Here is a 25,219-nt window from a genome sequence, read left to right on the forward strand (position 1 = left end):
AACTTTAATAGTTGAACATTTGTCAGTGAACTATAAGGCCAAAAAATACAACAAAAAACTAAATCATTCATTAACTGTAATCAAGGTCAATAGTTCAGTTAATCATGATATTGATTTCAGTTCATATCTCATAGTTTTGGATCAGTTTTGCTTCCTACCACCAGCACTGTGCATCTTCCTTAATGTACAATCTGTTCTTTTTCTCCATGACCAACTTTCCTCCTCACTCTCCATTAGAAACTAGAGATTAATTGGACTGGTCTAACCAACCTTCTGGACGTCCCGGGCCTCAAGTGAGTCCTAATATACGTTCTTTACACTTTTTGACAGGATTCTTTCATACATATGTAGTTACCATGCAAGCATTTGCCAGTGAAACTCTTACCTCCAGTGGTAAGAGGAACCATGAGTTGAAGCATTGCAGACTGACAGCAGACAACTAGCAGTGGATAAACCACTCACATAATCTAATCAAAAGTTATTTGCACTCTTCTTTGTTTGTTTCTTTTCTCCAGTGTGATGTCAGACACTAAGATAATGGACGCCATCGCCTCCTTCCTGGTGCTTCCTAACCGCCTTACTGTTCCACTGGTGCCAGATCTGCCAGTAGCACAACTCCGCTGCCCTTTGCCTAGGGTAACACACACACACACACACACACACACACACACACACACACACACACACACACTTCACACACACACACACACTTCACACCCACACACACACTACACACACACACACACACACACACACACACACACACACACACACACACACACACACACACACTACACACACACACACTTCACACACACACACACACACACTTCACACCCACACACACACACACTTCACACCCACACACACACACACTTCACACACTCACACACACACACACTCACACACACACACACTTCACACACACGCACGCACGTGCACACATACACACACACACACACACACACACACACACAGACACACTTCACACAAACACACACTTCACACACACACAGACACACTTCACACAAACACACATACACACACTTCACACACACACACACTTCACACACACTAATATTGTCATTTGCACAGTCACAGTTCTGTCCGTGTATGTTCACATTTCATACATCTCAGGGTGTGGTGCGCATTCACCTGATAGAGGCAGACAAACTGGCTGCTAAGGACCACTATGTGAAGGGTGTGATGGCAGGCATGTCAGACCCTTACGCTCTCATCAGGGTGGGACCACAGACCTTCAAGTCCCGTCACCAGGACAACACAGCCAGCCCAAAATGGGGAGAAATGTATGAGGTGAGTGCCACACACACCCTCATCACCAATGTCCTAAACCCCAAGATACTTGCATGGAAAAAGACAACATAAAATGGCAAGTTTAAAAACAAAAATGGTTTTTAAAAAATGCCTTTGGACAAAACATCATGTTGTTGCATATTCTATATAGAAACTAGATCCACATTTTGACAGTGGCTATTGTAAACCATTCCCAGATCATTCATTAAGACATCGTTGATGTATGCTTCATCCATGACATTGTGCTCAGTCGTTTGTGGTTTCGTGACCCCATGCTGTGGTTGTCCTTGACCTTGTGCGTGCGTGTCAGGTCATCGTTCACGAGGTGCCTGGTCAAGAGTTGGAGGTGGAAGTCTATGACAAAGACCCAGACAAGGATGACTTCCTGGGCAGGTAGCATCATAGCTCATAGCCTCCTTCTGTCTCTGTGTTCATCAGCAGCTTTATTTTGTTTGCCGTCAGTGGACCGTGTGACGAAACATCAGCTCTCGATGTTTAGCGAGCTGTCGCAATGTTTGCGTGACACTTTCACGTGTGTTTCACGTTGGCGTTGTCCTTCGTCATCCAAACTTGGATTCAGGTTTACTGGGTGCTGGGACAGATCAAAAATGTGGACCGGATCCGGTTCAAATGGAACGGCACATGCTGGCAAAGATTTTTGCTTGGTATTCTAATGTCTCTTCCTGTTTCATTTTGTTTTCATGTACATTCAGGTATAAGATGGATTTGGGCATCGTCCGGAAGTGTAAAGTTGTTGATGAGGTGAGATTCTTTTGTGAAAATAACCACATCGCATGCTTGATTTGAAGCTCACTGATTTGAACTGTACAGTTGGCGTTCACATGCAAGTGAACGTGTGTATGTGTTGCCGTGTTTACTGTATGTGTGCATGTATGTTGAGTCGCTGTTTCATCAGTAAGTTTATGTGTTTGCTGCTCTTCCCCAGTGGTTCACTCTGAAGGATACTGAGACAGGGCGGGTTCATCTCAGACTGGAATGGCTAGAACTGCAGGAGAACACAGAGAAACTAGAGCAGGTTAGTGAATACACACACAGTCCAGCCCATATGTACACCCCCCCAGCACACTTTAGTATGTACATAAAATGATCATTTGTGGTAATATGTTCTGGCCCACATTTCTTGTGTCTATAGCATGGGTTAAAGTTCTCCGGCACTACGACGGATTTCCGTCATTTGATTTTTTTGGGGAAAAAAATCCGTCAAATCATAATAAACACACGCGCGTGCTATCTGTTTTGTGGCCGAAATATGATTCTCACTGGCGTTCATCAGCGCTGGATAGATGACGGCGGTGTCATTTGATCGACTTGCGGTTCATTCCGCCTTCAGATTTGCGGATGTTACGTAGAAAAGTTTTTACCCCCCTCCTGCCTGGCATGACCGTAGCGCGCGACTCTGTACACCTGCGCGAACGGCGGAGGCTACTTGCTGCGTCACATTCTTTTTGCAGTGTAGTCCGAAGCAATATGTGGTAGTATAAAGAAACACCCCTCAAAGTGCAAGTTACAAAATTCGAGAGGTGCACGACTGCGAGGCTCTCGCGCACGGGTGGAGCCACCGCGATTACATCATTTTCGGCGTGCGGACCCTCGCGCTGCTCACGCCACTCGTGCTGCGTCAAGTATAAAGGCTTAAACCAGGCTTAACATGGATGGTGGTGTTCTGTTTGTATTTAAAAGCTCTATCCAGTGGTGTTAATTTTTTTGTAACATACCTACTTAAAGCAGGTAACCTTACGGCTTATGTTTTTGCGATTGGTGAATCTGATAAAAACAAGAGCTTCATACCTCTCACCAGGATTCACTAAATTTGACTTGATCTTTAAATAATTTTCTGGAAGAGGACCCCCAGATAATGTGTTTATTGTGTAGAATTAGGCAAAAGAGGCCGTGTCCCAACTACACCACATTTTCAGTAATTGCTGGCATTGTCTTTTGCCAGGAAAAATTTTTCAGTCAAATGAAAATTTCTTGCTTTAACCCATGGTCTATAGGGGAGTTAGAGAGACATGTTTTAATTATTTTACTTTGTAGCACACCTGTGTGTCCACAGTTATTTTAATGAGTTCCTCTCTCTCAGGTTTTGAAAAGAAATGAAACGTTCTTAAGTAAAACAGCAGAACCTCCTTCAGCTGCCATCTTAGCAGTGTATTTGGACAAAGCTGAGGCACTTCCTGTGAGTAATATTCTCACATCCTTCTTCTGGTGTTTTGTGACTATATTTGGTTGGTATGTATCAGTGGAGTACTTGCTTTCATATACCTTTCATTTTTGCTCTGTATGCTTTGTGGCTCTTTTAGTTTTGTGAGGAGACATTAATATGTTAAAACATGCTTTTAGTTTTGTGAGGAGACATTCATATGTTAAAACATGCTTTTTGTTGTGTGGATTACAGATGAAGAAGGGCAATAAGGAACCCAGTCCAATGGCACAGTTGTCTGTGCAGGATAAAACTCGGGACAGCCGAGTAAGGCACACACACACACACACACACACACACACACACACACTTATCTTTTCTCCAGTCCCCAGTTCCCCTAGCCCACGTGTTCATTTATCATGCACAATCTTCTTTTTTTCCCCTGTCCTCCCTCCATCTCTTCATCTCATGACTCCTGCGCCTCTCAGACAAGTTGGAACACGGTTAATCCCGTGTGGGAAGACGCCTTCACGTTCTTCATCCAGGATCCCCACAAGCAGGACATTAATATCCAGGTAGGCCAGTCTGGCTGTGTTGCGGCCTTGTTGAGCTGCACCAGCAGTGCACTATGGGAGCTGCCCTTTCCTTCCCCCACATCCCTCCCTCAGGCGTGGAAACACATCTATAACTGCCCCATTAGGAATTTTACACAGTGCTTTCATAGGCTCTCTAAGTAAATTGGTTGCCAAATATGCCACACTAGTCTTACCGACTTCCTTCAGCACCGCAGCCCTAAATGGCACGTCAGACATTGTCTTTTGTGCTAGCAGTACCACCCACTTTTCCAACCTGGAAAACTAATCAACTACAGTGCAGATTTACAGTGCTTTGTGTGTGCTGTTCCTACTCCTCTCTTCTGAAAAGACCTCTACTGTGTCAGTGTGCAGTCGTCTGATAACCCATTAATCACAGCCCACAACAGCAGCATGAAACGTGGACTACAAAAACTGTGTTTTCATTCTTCTGTTCTCAAGTGCATGTCCTTTTTTCTTTATCCCACATTTTTTATATGCAAAGACTAATCATGAAAATACTTATTGTGATGTATATTGACAGTGTCTCAGGTCTGGGTTATCAGACTCTTGCATTTTTAATGATTGTTCAAAATGGCATTTGGATTTGCTTGTCCATAAGGCATAAGAAAAATATTTATTTTTGAATAAGGTTTGTTAAAGGAAATGTACACATGAATATTATTATGAACATTAGTAAATTAAAAGTGAAGCCTTTTCACTCAATTGCTAGTTTGAGTGACCTTTATTAATATTTTATGCACTTTTCACAATTGCGTCTTTGTCCTCATTGTTCTCTCTGTCTGCCTGTCCACACACCCACACACTCGCCCCAGGTGAAAGATAATGACCGTGTGCAGACCTTGGGCACTCTGTCGTTCCCTGTGTCCCGCCTCCTGGAGTGTCCTCAGCTCACGTTGGACCAGTGGTTTCAGCTGAAGCAGTCTGGACCAGACAGTCGTCTCCACATAAGCTCCATGCTCAGGGTGCTCACGTGTCTCATACTCTACACATCTACACCGTACTGTGTACTATGTGAGGTTTCCCAACCTATTGACAACCTGAGCCCATGTGTTTCCTCTCACTGCACCTTGGCCCTCATGAGTTCATTTTTAGAGCTATAGTTAACATGTTTCATATTATAAAGGTTTTCTAACCATAGTTGTGCCTTTGATGGTGCTTTTCACAAATAAACAGTACCAAAATGTCAATGACACTGACTCTAAAAAAACACTACAAAACCCAGTGAAAGTGTCTCTTTCTGCACTTTTTGTTTTCAGACCTAAATTCAGCTATTTTTTTAAATCTTACAGAAAATCTAAAATATTATTTAGTGGTGGGCCGTTAACAGCCCACCACTAATATTATTATATGTCTGTTGCCAGTCCTTACTAACCTGAACTTGTGACGCGAGACCCGCGGCGAAGGATGAGACACGGGATCCTTGCTTTGCGTAACAGACGTCACTTTATTTAACAGATATTGCGCGTTAGCGCACGGAGAACAGACACACTCACACAGCAACGTGTAGACTGTAGACAACGACGAGCACAAGACACTGCGCGAACGCACATTAAATAGACAGACCACATCAACCCCACGTGATGACGAGACGAGCCACAGGTGAGACGGATAATGACAAGACGCACCCGCACCCACGGAGCTACACTGACGCAGACGAGTGGACACAGACAACGTTAACACACGCCCCAAAAGGAAGGGTTCGGGGACCGTAGCGTGACAGACGCCCCCACCAAGGGCACTACCCGTCCCGGGGTGCCAACAGGACCGAGTGCCCCGAACCCACGTCGATGGGCGGATCCGAAGCGCCCAGTCCTGCGTCTGGGAGATGACCGCCCTCGGTGGAGAATCCGCCACGAACAGCCTAGAACACCCTCCCTGGGAAGACCGGGGAAAACACGTTAGACACATTTAACGGGACGTTTACAAACACACAAACAGGAACATTAACACACAGAGGCACGAAAGGGAAAAGGAGATTAGGCAGACATACGGGAATACATACGAAAACAGGAACGGACACACATGACAGTGGCGCCAGGCTGCGCGCCAGGAGGAGAGCGATCAGGGGAGAGAGACCGGGAGCTGCTGGGGCTGCAGGCGCTGCGGTGGGCGGTCCTCCTCCTGCCCTCGCTGCAAACCCTCCACCGGGCGCAGCGCGGTTGGCCGACGCGCCAGGTGCAGCGCGGTTGGCCGACGCGCCAGGTGCAGCGCGGTTGGCCGACGCGCCAGGTGCAGCGCGGTTGGCCGACGCGCCAGGTGCAGCGCGGTTGGCCGACGCGCCAGGTGCAGCGCGACTGGTCTCTCCCCTCGGTGGACCGTAGGGCATTCCTCCTTCTCCTCTCGACCGCACCTTGGAGCCGGCAGTGGGGTCTTCTCCCTCTGTCTCCATCGCCTCACTGCCCCAGCTCCAGCTCATGGGCTGCTCCGGGCTGCCACCCCGCGAGTAGTCCATCTCTTCTCCCTCGGAGCGATCGGAGGATGGGCCCGCCTCAGGAGTCCACCTCCCCTTTACCGTCCCGGCAGACAGCTCCGAGGGGGGAGGGCTCTCCTCCTCGTCCTCAGTGTAGGACCCCTCGTCATTTTCCTCCTCTCCGCCGTAGTCAGCGGAGAGTGCGGAGCACACCGACGGAGGGTACTCCTCGTCATCCTCCTCTCTCCCACCGTAATCTATGGTGGGCACGGAGCACACAGACGGAGGGTAGTCCTCTACATCCTCTTCTCCCCCACCATAGTCTATGGTGGAGGCGGAGCATACGGATGGAGGGTAGGCATCTTCTCCCTCACCGTAGTATATGGTGGGGGCAGAACAAACTGAGGGAGCCTGGACTTCCTCTTCGCCTTCCTCCTCCTCCTCCGAGCCCTCATCGGCGAACTCGCCCTCTGGGGTCTTCTCGGTGGTGTAGAGCTCCACTGAGCCCACCCGTATCGGCGAGAGTTCCCTGGTGGGAGGGAGGTGTCGCTCCCTCCACATCCGCACCGCAGACTGGCGGAACATCTCTGCCCTTTCGGGATCCACGGTCTCCCGTGCCGCACACAGCATGTACGCGCACACTGGGTCTGACTTCAACTGCTCGGGAGTCGGCGTGGTGGTGTTGCGCGGGTCGGAAGAAGAGGCATGGCGTCGCTTGCTAGGGCGCTGGCCCCTCTTTGGCCGGGTGGCGTAGCCTGGCATGCTTGGGGTGTCTCTTGTCGGCTCGTCGTTCTGTGACGCGAGACCCGCGGCGAAGGATGAGACACGGGATCCTTGCTTTGCGTAACAGACGTCACTTTATTTAACAGATATTGCGCGTTAGCGCACGGAGAACAGACACACTCACACAGCAACGTGTAGACTGTAGACAACGACGAGCACAAGACACTGCGCGAACGCACATTAAATAGACAGACCACATCAACCCCACGTGATGACGAGACGAGCCACAGGTGAGACGGATAATGACAAGACGCACCCGCACCCACGGAGCTACACTGACGCAGACGAGTGGACACAGACAACGTTAACACACGCCCCAAAAGGAAGGGTTCGGGGACCGTAGCGTGACAGAACTTTTTTGTTTTAGTGCTCCATAAGAACCTTATAATACTTTCTTGAGGAAGACGATAGTTAATATAAATGCTTAATATTAAATATTTTAATTGTAGTCTTGTATTCAGATTTTGAAATCAGCATACTGACAAACACAAGTCAGCTCAAAGAGAAGTGTGTATGAAGTTTGTATACACTCACGTGTATGAGTGTGTATATAAATGTGTTTGTGAACTTGTGTGTGTAAATAAGTGTGAGTGTATATATATATATATTTGTGTGTTTAAGTATGTGTATCTGATGGTGTCATGTCTTGCATGCAGGTACTTTGGATGGATGAAGATGCTGTAACCTCCTCTCTCCTCTCAAGTCACTCCATGGCAGCTCAAGGAGTTGCCCGACCCCTGTGCACCACCCCTGACCCCAGCTTTGCCACCGAGGTAAACTAAAAATCAAATTTTGACCTGTGTCGTGCCAAACATCTGATGATTTAGACACATCACTTCACCTCCTGCTTTACTTCCATGTTGCCTGTAGGGGGTGCTGCGTATACACCTGATGGAGGCTCAGAATCTGGTTCCCAAGGACAACTTGATGGGTGGCATTGTGAAGGGGAAGAGTGACCCCTACGTGGCCATCAATGTTGGGGGAAGCACCTTCAAGAGTCATGTCATCAAGGAGAACCTCAACCCCACCTGGAATGAGATGTTTGAGGTAGGAACATCACTAGGGGTTCCACTTAGCCTGGGCAGATTCATCGCTTTTTCCCAGTGCTTAGGCCGGATGATTCATGGCCGATGATTCATGATTGATTCGCCCAGTTTGGGGTTTTATACATTGTTCTTTCAGGTGGTTTTAACTGATCTTCCTGGGCAAGACATATCAATAGAAGTGTTTGATAAAGATATGGACATGAAGGATGATTTCATGGGCAGGTATGTTTAAAATACGAATGTTTTCATGTAATTTTTCATTATGTTACAATGGGTGCTTGGAGGCAGCAAGACGCACATCTTTATTCTCCAAAAAGATAAAGAACAAACACAGTGGTGAGCTGGTTGTAGAGCGTGTGTGTGCGTGTGTGCGTGTGTTTGTGTGTGCGTGCGTGCATGTGTGTGTGTGTGTGCGCATGCGCGTGTGTGTGTGTGCGCGCGCGTGTGTGTTTGTGTGCGCGCGCGTGTGTGTTTGTGTGCGTGTGCGCGTGTGTGTGTGTGTGTGCGCGTGTGTGTGTGTGTGTGCGCGTGTGTGTGTGTGTGTGCGCGTGTGTGTGTGTGTGTGCGCGTGTGTGTGTGTGCGCGTGCGCGTGTGTGTGTGTGTGCGCGTGTGTGTGTGTGCGCACGCGCGTGTGTGTGTGCGTGCGCGTGTGTGCGCACGCGCGTGTGTGTGTGCGTGTGTGTGTGTGCGTGTGTGTGCGTGCGCGTGTGTGTTTGTGTGCGTGCGTGCGTGTGTGCGTGCGTGTGTGTGCGTGTCTGTGCGTGTGTGTGTGTGTGTGTGTGTGTGTGTGCGCGTGTGTGTGTGCGCGCGCGCGCGTGTGTGTGTGTATGTATAGCAGTGGGCATGTCCAGTGACATGGTACACCACAATGTGAATATTTATTTTTTTATTTGGCGAAATATTGTTTCTGTGCTTCCAGACTCAAAATCAAGCTAAATGATATTATCAAGTCCCAACACATCGATGAGGTGAGTTACACAAATTCATTCATTCATCCTCTAGCATACAAGTAATGGTGAAAGACGAGTTGATGACCTCAGGGATAAAGCTGAGTGTTTATGAGCTGTTAACAGATGTGACTGTTCCCGCCATCACAGTGGTTCAGTCTGAATGACGTGAAGCATGGCCGTATACACCTGACCCTGGAGTGGGTACCCACTCTCACACAGCCTGAAAAACTGCAGCAGGTCCGCATATGAATCCTCTCTCTGTCTCTCTCTCCTCTCTCTCTCTGTCTCTCTCTCTCTCCTTCTTCCCTTTTCCTAGTGTGCACATTAATTCTCATCAGATTTGACTGGTTTTACTGCAGCTCAGTTCATACAACATAGCTTACACACAGTTAATAATGACCTCTTCCTGCAGGTGCTGCATTATCAGTCTAAGAGTGCGTACCTGAACAAGGCTGTTCCAGCAGCAGCACTGCTCTTCGTCTACCTGGAGGCAGCCTGTGACCTCCCTGTGAGTGGAGCCGAGCTTGCACTAAACTAGCTGCTAACCCTGCTTCCGCCTGAACGTTTATTTCGTGGTGCCATAGTCTAGAAGTAAGAAAAACCACGGAGGCTCCTAAATATGGGGTGTGTCCTTTGATGTGTGTGTGTGTGTGTGTGTGTGTGTGTGTGTGTGTGTGTGTGTGTGTAGGTTAAGAAGAGTGGGAAGGACCCTAAAGTTGGAGGTGAACTTGTTCTAGCAGGGACAAGTTACAAAACCACGGTGGGGAAAGTCTCTTTTTCTAATTTTTTCCTAGTTTAATATTTAAAATTATTTGAAGGAATAGTTCATTTTCCACTCACTTTAAATGTGTAAAAGGACTAGAGATGACTGCCATTATGTACTATTAAGTGTTAGTTACGTTGAACTTTCTCCCTTTTGTTGTATTTGTCAGTAAATGTTTTTACCTCATAAAGTGGCCTGTCAGAGCTACTCTGTGAACAGCTTAACTCTTCCACCTAAAGGTTTGTGAACGTACAAGCTCGCCACAGTGGAATGAGGCATTTCACTTCCTGGTTCATGACCCCAGGAAGGACGAACTCACTGTAAAGGTACTGAAGCAGCAAACCAACACCAGAGGCCCTGATGTGTAGTTTGTTTCTTTAAATCAAAACTGGTTACAGATTTTCATCAATGGCATGGATAATAAAGTTATAGCCTACCTACAGTTAACCAGTCAACAGAGACATTCTACTGTGTAGTATACAGCTTCCTCTATATTATTAGTTCTTAATTTAGTTTTGCTATATAAGTCTTATATTTACTCATTAAACATTCTTGATTGATGTAGTTGACATACTAATTGTAAATTCTATTCTTCATGAAACTGAAGTTAACTGTTAAATGTTTAATCACTTCTTGCTGGCTTCCCTGTAGTTGTCCCACTGCTGGGACCTCTCCCTTGGCTTTGTGGTGATTCCTGTAAAAGAGCTACTCTCACAGCCAAACCTGATGCTGGACCAGTGGCTGAGTTTAGATGGAGCTTCACCTCAGAGTCAGATCCTGCTGAGAGCACAGCTTAAGGTGCAAGACGAGCGTAAACACACAGACATGTCCCTGTGCTGACAGGAATTTTGACCTCATGTTTTTTATTCGGTTTATTCTTTGAGTGAGCTAAATTGGCTCTGAGATGTCAGATCTCAAATAGAATGTTTTTGTATTGCTTTTAACAGCCTTTTAATGAGTTTTATATCATACAAAATACAAAGAAATAGCAGATACACTAACGAATAAATAGGCTACAAACAAACAAACAACCCCATTAAGGAGGGAAAAAGAGAAAAAGATAAAATAATAGAAAAATAAAAAAGAGCCTTATATCAGAAGGGTATATAAGGCTCTGGTCATAAAGTTCAGTCATGAAGGTCAGTCTAGCCTTCTACAGGAGATCAAGGATTTTCATTTCCTTGGTTAGGAATAGTGAGTGTCATTCAATTCAGAAATCAGATATCGGCCTATAAGAAGATACTCTATCTTTGTATTTTCCCAAATGAACATAATTGTATGGAATCAATGCTTTCATCCTATGTGATTAGTTAGTTATGATCATTATTTGTGTTTTATTACTAATGGCATTAGATCCTGTGCCCCAAAATGACAGAGAGTCCCACAGAGTACAAAGATATGCCTGCTTTTAGGAAGACCTCTGTAAAAGACACTGAACCAGAGAAGGAGTCTGTTCAAAAGTAAGAAGGACACAGACTAAACCACAAACACAACCACAGCACCAAATCCCAGTTAACATCTAATGCCTTGTTGTTTTTTTCATTAGTTCAAACAAACTGCAGTGGTAGATGTTTAAAGCATTAGTGTTAATACTAAACTCACACACATGTGCTTGTTCATAAAGGTCTACTGAACCAGCAGTTCCTGTCACTATCACCTCCTCTGTAACTGCTCCTGAGAAGAAAGAAAGTGAGATATCTCCCAAAGCTCCAGAGGTTACCAGTTCTACTGACATTAGAACCCTACACACCAGCCCGGATCCCAACTTTGGCACTGAGGTTAGGAACAGAAAGCGCAATCTCTAAATGTTTCAGTTTGTTTGATTTGAGAAGCTTGTAGAGACTATAGAAGTTCAGAATACAGAAACACCAGCCTAACGTCATGACACATTATGTCTTGTCTACTTCTGTTCTGTCTACTTGCCTGTCTACCTGTAGGGGGTGCTGCGTATCCACCTGCTGGAGGCTCAGGATCTAATTGCCAAAGACAACTTGATGGGGGGCATGGTGAAGGGGAAGAGTGACCCCTATGTGAAGATCACCATTGGAGGCACTGCCTTCAAGAGTCATGTCATCAAGGAGAACCTCAACCCCACCTGGAACGAGATGTATGAGGTAGAAATTGTCAGCTTCAAGCCCTACAGTCCCCATTTTTGGGCTCCTGTGTATGGTTGCTTTGGGTAAAAATGTGCTTATTGCCATAATTGTAAGCCAGTGGTATGAATGAATGTTACATTTCACATTACTCTGCCCAATGTTACTTGTAGGTGGTTTTGGCTTCTGCATCAGATTCAGAAGTCCTCATAGAGGTCTATGATAAGGACATTGACAAAGACGACTTTTTGGGGAGGTGAGTAGACTACAAGGAATGCATGGAAAAATATTAGCATGGGCCTCCCTCAGCCATTTCATTTATATAATAACAGCACAAAACTATCAAAGGGTTATTGCACAACTTTCACCAATATAAAAGAGGACATTTTATTGACATATGCTTTTTTCAACAGACTTCACATCAGTTTGAGTGAAATCATTCAGGCTCAGTACACAGACCAGGTCAGTGTTTGCAGTTATGTTTTTTGAAACATAAAACCTCAACTATCTCCTAGTTGATTTAATTCTTAAACAACATTAAGAAGTAATTCTTACTACAGAAGTGTTTTGTCCAGAGAGCCAGCTTCAGTCACCAAGGAATGGTATGCCAAGGCCTCTGTCTTCTCTTCGGCCACCACCCAATCCACAATGCATCAAACCCCTAATACAGTGAAACCTCGGTTAACGACCACAATCTGTTACGAAAAGTTGGTCGCTACACGAAAATTTCGCTATCCGAAACAATTTTCCACATAAGAAATAAAGGAAATAGAAATAATTGGTTCCCACCCTGTTGACTCGCTAATATATGAAAGTTACAAGCTATATAGGTATGTTTTTTTATGGGAACAGCTTTAAAAACACAATAAAAATGGAGTTAAATAAACATAAAAACATTAATGAAAGCATTTAAACATAAGAAAACAAATATCGTGCAGTGATATCTGTCACGTTACGGTCCCCGAACCCTTCCTTTGGGGCGTGTGTTAACGTGGTCTGCGTCTATTCGTCTGCGTCAGTGTAGCTCCGTGGGTTCGGGTGCGTCTTGTCATTATCCGTCTCACCTGTGGCTCGTCTCGTCATCACGTGGGGTTGATGTGGTCTGTCTATTTAATGTGCGTTCGCGCAGTGTCTTGTGCTCGTCGTTGTCTAAAGTCTACACGTTTCAGTGTGAGTGTCTGTTTTACGTGCGCTGTATTGCGCAATAGTTGTAGTCAATAAACGTGACGTTTGCTAAAGCAAGGATCTGTGTCTCGTCCTTCGCCTCGCACCCAGCGTCACAATATCCAACACATGCATGCCTCGTTCAAACTTGGAAATCATTTCAGTTGTTTACTTTGTTTGTTGCCATATTTAGTCAAAGTCAGTCAAATTTATTTGTATAGTGCTTTTCACAACACATGTTGTCACAAAGCAGCTTTACAATCTTTACAAGATTTACAAGGTTAATAATCTTATTAAAAGCAGTTGTTGGCTGCTTCCTTTTCACTACACTGCTACTATCATTCTTAATCTACTTTGGAGCCATGATTGAGGGCTATATTATTAAAATAAAGCACAAAAATCACTAAATAAGAAGGATGCGTACAGATAAAGATAACGAACAATAACTGATCATAACTGTGTCTCGAGCGTGAATGATGCCTGTCTGAGATGCTGATTGGTCACGATTTAGTTTGCTATCCGTTGCAAATTTTAAGCAAAATTTTTGGTTGTTATCCGAATTGTTCGCTATCAGAGGCGTTCGCTAACCGAGGTTTCACTGTACTCGGTTAGTCCCACAGGTGGTGGGCCCATGGGACAAAACCTCTTGGAGTCCTTGGAGGGGACACTGGAAGGTGCCCCTTCTGGGGATTCCATTGTTCTGCTAGGGGACTTCAATGGTCATGTGGGCAATGACAGTAGAACCTGGAAGGACGTGATTTGGAGGAACTGCCTCTCCGATCTGTTATTGGTTTTGTTATTGGACTTCTGTGCTTGTCTGTCCATAACGAACACCATGTTCGAGCACAGAGGTGTCCATAAGTGCACATGGCACCAGGACACCTTAGGTCCCAGTTCGATGATTGATTTTGTAATCGTGTCGTTGGACTTGTGACCGTGTGTCCTGGACAGTTGGGTAAAGAGAGTAGCTGAGCTGTCAACTGATCACCACCTAGTGGTGAGTTGGATCAGATGGTGGGCGAGGATGCCAGACAGACCTGGCAGACCCAAATGTATCATGAGGGCTTGCTGGGAACATCTGGCAGAGGAACCTATCAGAAAGATCTTTAACTCCCACATCCGGCAGAGCTTTGACCACATCCCAAAGGAGGCCGGAGACATTCAGTCCGAGTGGGCCTTGTTCCGTGCCTCCATTGTCAATGTGGCGGATTAGAGCTGTGGCTGCCAGGTTGTCAGTGCCTGTTGTGGCGGTTATCCTGAACCCGATGGTGGACATCTCGAGTTCGGTGAGTCCATGGAAAGTGACTTTTGATCAGCTCTGAGAAGATTCTGGCAAACTTTCAGGCAACTCAGGAGGGGAAAATGGTTCCCATTCAGCACTGTATACAGTGAGGCTGGGGATCCTGGCTGATACGTCTTTGCAACATCGTGTGTACCTTGGGGGTAGTGCCTCTGGACTGGCAAACCACAGTGGTGGTTCTCCTTTTTAAGAAAGGGGACTGGAGGGTGTGCTCCAACTATCCAACACTCCTCAGCCTCCCCGGTAAGGTCTATGCAGGGGTACTGGAGAAGAGAGTCCGGTCAATAGTCGAATCTCAGTTACAAGAGGAAAAATGTGGGTTCTGTCCTGGTCATGGAACACTGGACCAGCTTTTCACCCTTGCGATGGATCTAGAGTGTGCATGGGTGTTTGCTCATTCAGTCCACATGTGTTTTGTGGATTTGGAAAAGGCATTCGACTGTGTAGGGACACAGTAGGTACACAGGGATTCCTCTGGGGTGTGCTCCGCGAGTACAGGGTACGGGGCCCTCTACTACGGGCTATCCAGTCCCTGTACAAATGGAGCTTGGTTCGCATGGACGGTTGTAGGTCAGACTGGTTCCCCAAAGGCTGCCCTTTGTCACCGATTCTGCTCATAACTTTTATGGACAGAATTTCTCAGCATAGCCAAGTGGTGGAGGGGGTTTGGTTTGGTGGCCTCAGGATTCCGTGTCTCCTTTTTGCGGATGATGTGGTCCTGTTGGCATCATCAGAACAGTACCTACAGCTGTCGCTGGATCAGTTTGCAGCCGAGTGCGATGCGGCCAGGATGAAAATCAGCACCTCTATCTATGGACGTCAATCTACAGTCCGACTCTTACCTATGGTCACAAGCTCTGGGTAGTGACCGAAAGAATGAGATTTTGAATACAATGGGCTGAAATGAGTTTTCTCCGCAGGGTGTCTGGGCTCTCCCTTAGAGATAAGGTACAAAGTATGGTCATTCGGGAGAGGCTCGGAGTAGAGTCACTGCTTCTCCACGTAGAGAGAAGCCAGTTGAGGTGGTTCGGGTATCTGGTCCGGATGCCACCAGGGCGCCTCCCTGGGGAGGTGCTCCGGGCATTTCAAACTGTGAGGAGACCCCGAGGAAGACCCAGGACATGCTGGAGAGATTATATCTCTCAGCTGTCCTGGGAACACCTCGGTCCCGAATCCGGATAAACGGATGAGGATGGATGGATGAAGAAGTGTTTTGTTAAGGTTCCGTTTGAAAATATTTGCTAATCTTTAGTCAGTATGTTTTCTTTCTTATGGCCTCATATAAGCGTGAAACCACAACAGCAATATGAATGAAGAAAATTGGCACACAAATGAATACTAATGAAAAGACAAAAATTTACATAAATGGCAATATGTATTTTACAGTAAACACAAACAGTAAACACAAAACATAACACGAACTGGTTTTACCTTCAAGAGTGACATTTTGCCAAAACAACAAACAAAACCCATACTAAAACACAAACAAAAACATACATCAGAACCCAACTCAAAAGAAAAGGCCATCACACCCTTCTACCAGTTTACGGCATACAACATACAGCGTGGTGTTCATTCTCAAGGTCACAGCCACACTCCAAACAAGCAAGCCTTGATGACTAACATAGCACAAACTCAGGACATAGCGAACAGACTCAAAAAAGCCTAGTCCTTGGAGCTCTGGAACATGCTCTCGGATGCAGCAGCTTCATAAGCAGGACTTCTGCTCAAGAGTCCTTGTGTTTTTATATGATGTAATGCAGTAGGAAATATGGGGACCTGAAACACAACACCAACATGGACATAACAGCTTCAGGTTTCCATGGACTAAATGTTTTCTCTCATCTGTCTCAGTGGTTCACTCTGAATGATGTGAAACATGGCCGTGTTCATCTGGTTCTGGAGTGGTTGACCAGGGCAACACAGGCTGATAAACTACAACAGGTATGTACCACTAAAATGTAACTCCATGTAGGTTTAACTGCAGTTTTATTTTAGTTAAAATTTTGGTCCTTGTTCCTCTTTTCAGGCACTGCAGACACAGACCATTCAGACATACCAGAACAAAGCATGTCCTGCTGCCGCTCTGCTGTTCCTCCTGGTAGAGAGAGCACATGCATTGCCAGTGAGTTAGGCACACACACACACACACACACACACACACACACATACACACACACACACACACACCAAATGTCCCTCTTCTCAGTCACACAACCTAGAGAAATTTAGTTAAGCCTCAATAGTATATTATATTATTGTACAATTAATATTTTCAATGTTTTCCTCTGACTACAAAACAGAAATGTCCTGACAGGGGGCTAAAACTGCACTGAGGGCTGTAGTTCAGTTTCTATACATGTCTACTATAGATGGTGAAAGGTGGTAAGGAGCCAAAGGCAGGAGCAGAGCTGGTGCTCGGTGGCACCTCCTACAAAACCAAAGTGAGTTTACATTTTTTTCAACAGACTGAAAGAGGCTGTTGTGTATTGAATTTATGTATATTTGATTAATTCATCCTGTCTCTAAAGGTGTGTGATCGCTCTACTTCTCCTGAGTGGGGTGAGGCTTTCCACTTCCTCCTTCATGATCCCAGAGAAGATACCCTCATTGTCAAGGTAAAGCAGAAATTGTGTGAATAATGTGTTGTGTGGGCATAATACTGAACTTTTCTGCGGTAGCTTCTCTTTCTTATTGCTTCCTTTAATTTCTCCTCCTCAGCTCTTCAGTGGGTGGGAGCAGCCACTGGGTTCCCTGGTTCTCCCAATCAGAGAACTTCTCTCAAAGCCAGACCTATTGATAGACCAATGGCAAACTCTGGATGGAGCTTTACCTGAGAGCCAGATCCTACTGAGGGCACACCTGAAGGTACATTTACCTTTCCCTTTCAGATATAAAACCCAGTACACCACCTGATGATGTTGTGGAAATGCATAAAATTGGTTTAAAAAAATGTTTTGATTTGAATTGTGTTGTAAATGAATGACTCTTGATTTACCAGGATTATTAATTTGAAACATGTTTGTAGCACTGATGACTAAACTGGCAATTAATCCCCAGCTCATTCACATATAAGGCAATCCTAGATATTACTAGAACATTTATGCATACAACTGCATGTGTGAAAGAGGCTATATAGAGAATTCCCAGTTCAGACTAACGGGCCGCCCAATGGAGGATGCGTTGAGTCTCGGGAGTTTTTCCTTGCCACTGTCACCTTTGGCTTGCTCATTAGGGATCTAGACCCATACGATTGTAAAGCTGCTTTGTGACAACATGTGTTGTGAAAAGTGCTATATACATTAATTTGACTTTGACTGCATTTGTAATTACATTTGCTACAATGAATAAACTTCCTTCTGTGTACTAGATTTTGGTCTCAAATATGGACAAGAAGTTTGAAAAGCCTGTTGAAAAGCCAGATGAACAGCACATTGAAAAGCCTGCTGAAAAGCTTATGGAAAAGCCTTCTGCAGACAGTCTGATGGGTAGCAGAAGTGAAGGGAGAGCACCAGCTAGTGCTGAGCAGATCAAACAGGAGGCCAAGTGTACTCCAAGGTATGTGTTAGAGTTATAGAGCCATAGTTTATAGATTTACAGATTTGCTCATATTGTTCACATCATGGTCATGACTTTAAAAAAGATACAACACAGTTTTGTCCCATCAGTGCAAATAGAATAAAACACAGCTATAACAGAAGATTGCTTTTACAGAGAATGGTGGGCTCAAAGTGACCAAGAATGAAATAATATAATTGTGCGTGCGTGCGTGCGTGCGTGCCACAGCGGATCAAACTCCTCCATTTGGAGTATCAAATACTGTAAACCTGAATAATAACTCAGAGTGAAAATAACTGAGAGTAAAATGAAAATAAATTCTAGTAACTCTAAAATAGATTAAAATCCAAGTTGTCAGCTAAGAATGGCTTGAGCACGCAGAGAAGCAGAACACGGTCACCTTGTCAGCATCTGTGATGTATTATAATCATTATTATTTATTAACAGTCATTATAATGAATCCCTACACAAATTTTTTCTAGCTGCTGAATCTAAAGCTTTCACTTGGCCTCTGTACAACTAATTTGCATGTCATTTAGGGCAATTTAATTGTACTGATAATTTTTTTACTCAAATTGAGGTATAAGTACATAAAAATATTAATTACAAATTTAATTAAAAATAAATACATTTGTGTATCTGTAACATTATATGACAACAGTAGTGTGCTAATCGTTGCAGCACTAAAGTGTGTGTGTCGTGTGTGTTTCCCCAACAGGCTTGATGAACTAATTGCATCTACTGTACCAGTAGGTGTTTCAGTTCCTGAAGAAACACACAGAGGACCAGTAACAGACCCAAGCCTTGAGGATCTGAGTAAATTACCACATTCTGTACCCAATGTAGGAGGGGTTAGTAAGGTGATGGAGCCAATCAAAGCAACCACACCAGCCAATAATGACCACTTAAATCCACCGGATGAACAGTGAGTTAAAGAGCAACTAAGCCCATTTCTTCACCTGTATTCAATGACGTGTCATTTTGAACATGCTCAGAACAACAGAATATATATATTGGACTTACATGTGTATGTGTTGTGTGTGAACTCAGTTCTGAGCCTAGAGTTCCTGCCTCACAACCTGTTGCTGAGAGAATGCCAGAGGTTGCCAGCTCCACACACTTAATCCCCCCGCACACAAGCCCTGATCCCAGCTTTGGCACCCATGTGAGTTGTATAGGTTACTGACACAGTGATGCTTTCTACACTATCATGTAATGGGTTATGTAAGTAAGTAAGCTTTATTTATAAAGCGCTTTTCACAGACAATAGTCACAAAGCGCTGTACATATTGCACAACACATAATAAAAGATAATACAATAGTAAAATAAGATGATAAAAATAAAGAAGACAAATAAAATAAGACAATATAATAACCTTTGATAAAACACCAGACAACTTGTATATACACACACACACACACACACACACACACATATATATATATATATATATATATATATATATATATATATATATATATATATATATATATATATATATACACATGGTCATGGATGTTCATATTTTGATTTAACTGAATAATCAGAACTGGAGGACATAATATTTATGTAATAAGATATTTTAGTTTATCAGTGAGGTTTCACCTGACATAAGTTGTTCGTGTTCTATGTTGACACTGTGTATTTATAATACCAATGTTCCTTGAGTAAGTTTTTAATTTTTTGTCTATTTTAATTCTGTAACTAGTATTCACAGGCACCTCCAACAGTTAGAGATATGTCTCATTACACTCACCTCCGCGCAAATGTAACAAAAAATTCCTTGTGTTAATGATGGTACTGATGGTAAATGTATGCTTCTGTCTAGTGGCCTTTCTATTTGATTTGTTTCGTGAACTTTAATGTTTTCTTTTTTATATTGCCTGTAGGGGGTGCTGCGTATTCACCTGCTGGAGGCTCAGAATCTGGTTGCCATGGATAGTTTGATGGGGGGCATGGTGAAGGGGAAGAGTGACCCCTATGTGAAGATCACCATTGGAGGCACTGCCTTCAAGAGTCATGTCATCAAGGAGAACCTCAACCCCACCTGGAACGAGATGTATGAGGTAGGTATCCAGATAGAAAATCAGACTTTCAGTGGGTCTCAGCACTTTGAATAAGATGTATGAGGTATAAGTGATATCTTGTGATGTTCAGTGGGTATAACTATATAAAGCATATATTAATATGTTTGATTGTAGATGTACTAGATTGTAGAGTCTTGAAAATACCCAAAATTTATCTTGGAATTTAAGAAAATGCACAATTAATGATAGTGAATTGAAAAGTGATTAAGTTAAAAGGATTTTTCTCATTGCTGTTTATGCTAGATGATTCTGAGCCCTGACCCTAATCTAGAAGTGAAATTTGAACTCTATGATAAAGACATTGATTCTGATGACTTCCTGGGAAGGTAAGTACAAAAACAAACAAACAAAGAACACAATTACTGTCAATGTAACGCTGGGTGCGGGCGGAATGACTAGGCACGAAGTCCGATGCAAACACAGTCGTCACTTTTATTTTGAGAGAACAGAGTGCAGACAGCGCACATATAACAACAAAGATTCACATACGAGACTCAGACAAAGACAAGCACAAGACACTGCGCGAACGCACATTAAATAGACAAACCACATAATCCCCGAGTGATCACGAGACGAGCCACAGGTGAGACCGATGAACCTGCTCAGACACAACCACACTCACGAAGATACATAGACAGACATAACCAGACATAGACAACATGAACACTCGCCCCAAGGGGAGGGGTCCGGGACTGTAGCGTGACAATCAACCTACACAGACAAACACACATACCATCAGATTGCACAGGTGGCTAGTAAATCAAGTCATATGTGCATTTAGATCAAGAGGAAAGATTGTATTTGATAGATTAGGTAAATAGGGCTGGAAATTAGGGCCATAAATAAAGAGAAAGAGTGATGGCCGTTATTAAGAAAAATACACACTTGAGAGTTAAGCACTGCAGAACTGAAAGGCACTCGTCTACATATATGTGTTCAAAAAGGCTGGCATACACCGAGCAAACACTTCTTACGTATTATAGTGAGGGATTACGTTGCCTCTGTTATGCAGGGGGGGTTTCTTGCTGGCATGGTTTACATCCACATAAACCTTAGTGGAACAGGTCCCTGCAAATAAATACAGAGTGTGTAAAACCATAACAGTAAAGATGATAGGATTATAGATATCTAGTTTTATAGTAATGTTCTTTATTGTAGAATTCTGGACCACCATGAAGTCAAGATATACACTGCTCAAAAAAATAAAGGGAACACTTAAACAACACAATGTAACTCCAAGTCATCCACACTTCGTGTTCAGATAGGAAGCAACATTGATTGTGAATCAATTTCATCTGCTCTTGTGCAAATGGAACAGACAACAGGTAGAAATGAGAGATTTTCAACTGATTTCAAAGATTTTTATTAATTGAGATCTAGGATGTTATTTTAGTGTTCCCTTTATCTTTTTGAGCAGTATATATATCTTAGAATTGTTTCACATGGGATATAATTTATGGTTACTTTGATACCTCGTGTTTCTTAAGATGTCAGAACACAGATGTTTACCCCTTTTTACCAGCTAGGTGAAGTGATATTTTTCTTTTTAAATTATGTTAGTGAATTCATGAAACAACGGCCTGACAAGGTTTGACTTTTTTCCTGGTCTGCAACAGGTTCAGGATTAAACTGAGTGATATTATTCGATCACAGTACAATGATGAGGTGAGCATCCTTGACTAACTCTGCTTCTTATTAAATACTAAACCTGTTTAGTTGCTCTTGTCAAGTTGATAGGGCCCCTGTTAAATACAATGGTGTATTCATGTTTGCATCCTACATTTCTGTGCTGTAGTGGTTCACTCTGAATGATGTGAAACATGGCCGTCTTCATCTGGTTCTCGAGTGGCTGCCCACAGTGACCCAGCGTGACAAACTTCAACAGGTGATTGCTGTTCATCCAGTTATATATATATATATATCCAGATTATATATATATATATATATATATATATATATATATATATATATATATATATATATATATATATATATAATAAATATATTAAATAAACATGTATGTGTATGTGTAATTTTGTTACTCAGGTTTTACAGATGCAAAGTGCTCAAACCTACCAGAACAAAGCTTCACCATGTTCCGCCATGTTGTCTATCCTTATCGAAAGAGCGCACGAGCTACCTGTGAGTCTCACACCTGCATGCATACACATACACCAAGATGCTGGACAAAAGGAATTATTCTAAGGAAGTCATAAAGACTCATTGTTTGTGTGTGTGTTTGTCTGTGTCTGTGTGTGTGTGTGTGTGTGTGTGTGTGTGTGTGTGTGTGTGTGTGTGTGTGTGTGTGTGTGTGTGTTTGTATAGTTGAAGAAGAGTGGAAAGGAACCTAAAGCTGGAGCTGAGCTTGTGCTTGGGGAAGTGTCCTACAAAACTAAGGTGGATAATCCCTTACCTGGATACAGCTTGCTCATGTCAAACATTAATAGAAGTAGTCCAATAAAGTGCTTTTTTTCTTCTCTGCAGATGTGTGACCGATCCACCTCTCCTCAGTGGCATGAAGCATTTAACTTTCTGGTTCATGACCCTAACAAAGATATCCTTGTTATTAAGGTAAAGCTCTATAAGGATTAGGAAGTTGTGAATGCTGTTTTAGATGTTTTTTCTTAATCTTTTTTATCCTTTCTGCAGTTATCGAGTGGATGGGATCAGCCAGTGGGTTCTCTGGTTCTCCCGATGAGAGATTTGCTCTCGCAGCCAGACCTGCTGCTGGATCAGTGGTGGAGGTTGGATGGAGCGCTACCTGAGAGTCAGATCCTGCTGAGAGCACAGCTTAAGGTAGGCCACACACACACACACACACACACACACACACACAGTTTTTAAGCTTACACACCTCTGAAGAACTGAGAAAATGTGTAGTGTTCACACTTCAAGGTCGGTTCTACTGACATTATATGAGGAGAGGTTTGTAAAGATTGCAGAAACCTAATTTGAGAGACAGGTACATTAACATACATTAAGATGGTTACAGTAGTGGGTAGGTGATAAAGTAAGCTGTCACTCAGTCACTGAGCAGCAACTGCTGCCTCTTACCGTTTCTGCAGTTTCATCAACACTAAACCAAAATTACATTTTGATAAAAACACTGTTTATTTTAATTACTTAATAATGAACCATTGTTTGTGACTACCTTAAATTGCCATAGAGACTGCAGAATGAGGCGTGAAGTAAGGTGTCATCCCTGCTGGGGCAGGAGTGGAGAAGGGTGGGTGAGGGGTGTTACCTGACCCTACTGACCTGTGTTTGCTCCACAGATCTTGAACTCGAAGATGGCAGCGCTTGTGGCCCTGGGCACCGGCCCGGTCTTGAGCAATAAGCAAGCAGCCACCACTGGCCAGATCAGGATCTCTGTGTCCCACCAGAAGAAACTGGTTATTGCCATTCACGCCTGCAGGTCTGCCCGTTCGACCGGCCTTTCTGTGCTACTGTGTTTTGTAGCTAGCGGTTGAGAGTATGGGATGAAGGTGTTTAGACACACAGCTGGCAGAGCTAAACATGTAGCTTGGTGTCTCTGTTCTGCGTCAGTGCATCAAGTTAAAAGTATACATACAACCTAGTTTTTGCGTTCAGTGCTTTTGAAGACAGTTGGAGGTGTATATTTATCTCAGAGCTCATCACAAAAATGTCTATACACACAGTATATATGAGGTGGTGTGGTATACGTGTGTGAATGTGTGTGTATTTCTGCATATGTTTTTATTACACTTAAGTGTTGTAAAGCAATATACACACACACTCACACATTTCAGTATAGTGCACAAGTTCTCCAAAGAAACAGGGTGTTTTCAGACAGCTATATACATTCACTGGCCACTTTATTAGGTACACCTTGCTAGTACTGGGTTGGACCCCCTTTTACCTTCAGAACTGATTTAATTCTTCATTCTGGAAACATTCCTCACAGAGTCTGGTCCATATTGACATGATAGTATCACACAGTTGCTACAGATTTGTCAGCTGCACATCCATGATGTGCATCTCCCGTTCCACCACATCCCAAAGGTGCTATATTGGACTGAGATCTGGTAACTGTAGAGGCATTCGAGTACAGTGAACTCATTGAAGCCAGTGAAGTTCAAGAAGCCAGTCTTTAAAGAAGCTTTATGACATGTTGTGTTATCCTGTTGGAAGTAGCCATCAGAAGAACGGTACACTGTGGTCATAAAGGGATGGACGTGGTCAGCAACAATACTCAGATAAGCTGTGGCATTGACACGATGCTCAATTGGTACTAATGGGATGCCAGGAAAATATCCCCCACACCATTGCACCAACACTACCAGCCTGAACCGTTAATATAAGGCAGGATGGATCCATGCTTTAATGTTGTTGATGCCAAATTCTGAATGTCGCAGCAGAAATCGAGACTCATCAGACCAGGCAACATTTCTCCAATCTTCTATTGTCCAATTGTGGTGAGCCTGTGTGAATTGTAGCCTCAGTTTCCTGTTCTTAGTTGACAAGAGTGGCACCCAGTGTGGTCTTCTGCTGCTGTAGCCCATCTGCCCCAAGGTTCCACGTGTTGTGTGTTCTGAGATGCTCTTCTGCATGCCTCGGTTGTAACGACTGGTTATTTGAGTTACTGTTGGCGTTCTATCAGCTCAAACCAGTCTGGCCATTCTCCTCTGACCTCTGGCATCTACAAGGCATTTGCTCCCACAGAACTGCCACTCACTGGATATTTTCTCTTTCTTTGACTATTCTCTGTAAACCCTACAGATAGTTGTGCGTAAAAATCCCAGTAGATCAGCAGTTTCTGAAATACTCAGACCAGCCCATCTGGCACCAACAACCATATCATGTTCAAAGTCACCTAAATCACCTTTCTTCCCAATTCTGATGCTCGGTTTGAACTGCAGCAAATCGTCTTGGCCATGTCTACATACTGTACCTAAATGCATCGAGTTGCTGCCATCTGATTGGCTGATTCAACATTTGCGTTAATGAGCAGTTGGACAGGTGTACAGTGGC

The 25,219-nt window shown here is 43.9% G+C and overlaps 1 protein-coding gene across 1 annotated transcript in view; it reads left to right on the top strand.

Moving 5' to 3' along the window:
• Positions 1-25,219, top strand: part of esyt1b (extended synaptotagmin-like protein 1b) — a 34,753-nt gene that overhangs the window by 5,534 nt on the left and 4,000 nt on the right. Inside the window, exons 7-47 of the mRNA XM_077013822.1 lie at positions 238-293; positions 516-636; positions 1,138-1,314; positions 1,625-1,707; positions 2,028-2,076; positions 2,261-2,350; positions 3,416-3,511; positions 3,731-3,802; positions 3,964-4,050; positions 4,884-5,033; positions 7,921-8,037; positions 8,135-8,311; positions 8,447-8,532; positions 9,231-9,279; positions 9,409-9,498; positions 9,674-9,769; positions 9,950-10,021; positions 10,264-10,350; positions 10,676-10,822; positions 11,378-11,484; positions 11,649-11,802; positions 11,962-12,138; positions 12,291-12,373; positions 12,531-12,579; positions 16,436-16,525; positions 16,611-16,706; positions 16,954-17,025; positions 17,113-17,199; positions 17,303-17,449; positions 17,952-18,139; positions 18,858-19,064; positions 19,190-19,304; positions 20,030-20,206; positions 20,471-20,553; positions 21,844-21,892; positions 22,023-22,112; positions 22,274-22,369; positions 22,553-22,624; positions 22,712-22,798; positions 22,877-23,023; positions 23,503-23,642. Of these exons, the coding sequence (XP_076869937.1) occupies positions 238-293; positions 516-636; positions 1,138-1,314; positions 1,625-1,707; positions 2,028-2,076; positions 2,261-2,350; positions 3,416-3,511; positions 3,731-3,802; positions 3,964-4,050; positions 4,884-5,033; positions 7,921-8,037; positions 8,135-8,311; positions 8,447-8,532; positions 9,231-9,279; positions 9,409-9,498; positions 9,674-9,769; positions 9,950-10,021; positions 10,264-10,350; positions 10,676-10,822; positions 11,378-11,484; positions 11,649-11,802; positions 11,962-12,138; positions 12,291-12,373; positions 12,531-12,579; positions 16,436-16,525; positions 16,611-16,706; positions 16,954-17,025; positions 17,113-17,199; positions 17,303-17,449; positions 17,952-18,139; positions 18,858-19,064; positions 19,190-19,304; positions 20,030-20,206; positions 20,471-20,553; positions 21,844-21,892; positions 22,023-22,112; positions 22,274-22,369; positions 22,553-22,624; positions 22,712-22,798; positions 22,877-23,023; positions 23,503-23,642 (4,415 nt within the window). The remainder of the gene's footprint in view (positions 1-237; positions 294-515; positions 637-1,137; positions 1,315-1,624; positions 1,708-2,027; positions 2,077-2,260; positions 2,351-3,415; positions 3,512-3,730; positions 3,803-3,963; positions 4,051-4,883; positions 5,034-7,920; positions 8,038-8,134; positions 8,312-8,446; positions 8,533-9,230; positions 9,280-9,408; positions 9,499-9,673; positions 9,770-9,949; positions 10,022-10,263; positions 10,351-10,675; positions 10,823-11,377; positions 11,485-11,648; positions 11,803-11,961; positions 12,139-12,290; positions 12,374-12,530; positions 12,580-16,435; positions 16,526-16,610; positions 16,707-16,953; positions 17,026-17,112; positions 17,200-17,302; positions 17,450-17,951; positions 18,140-18,857; positions 19,065-19,189; positions 19,305-20,029; positions 20,207-20,470; positions 20,554-21,843; positions 21,893-22,022; positions 22,113-22,273; positions 22,370-22,552; positions 22,625-22,711; positions 22,799-22,876; positions 23,024-23,502; positions 23,643-25,219) is intronic.

The sequence above is a fragment of the Brachyhypopomus gauderio genome, chromosome 8, assembly GCF_052324685.1.
Source record: "Brachyhypopomus gauderio isolate BG-103 chromosome 8, BGAUD_0.2, whole genome shotgun sequence".
Taxonomy (NCBI): Eukaryota; Metazoa; Chordata; class Actinopteri; order Gymnotiformes; family Hypopomidae; genus Brachyhypopomus; species Brachyhypopomus gauderio.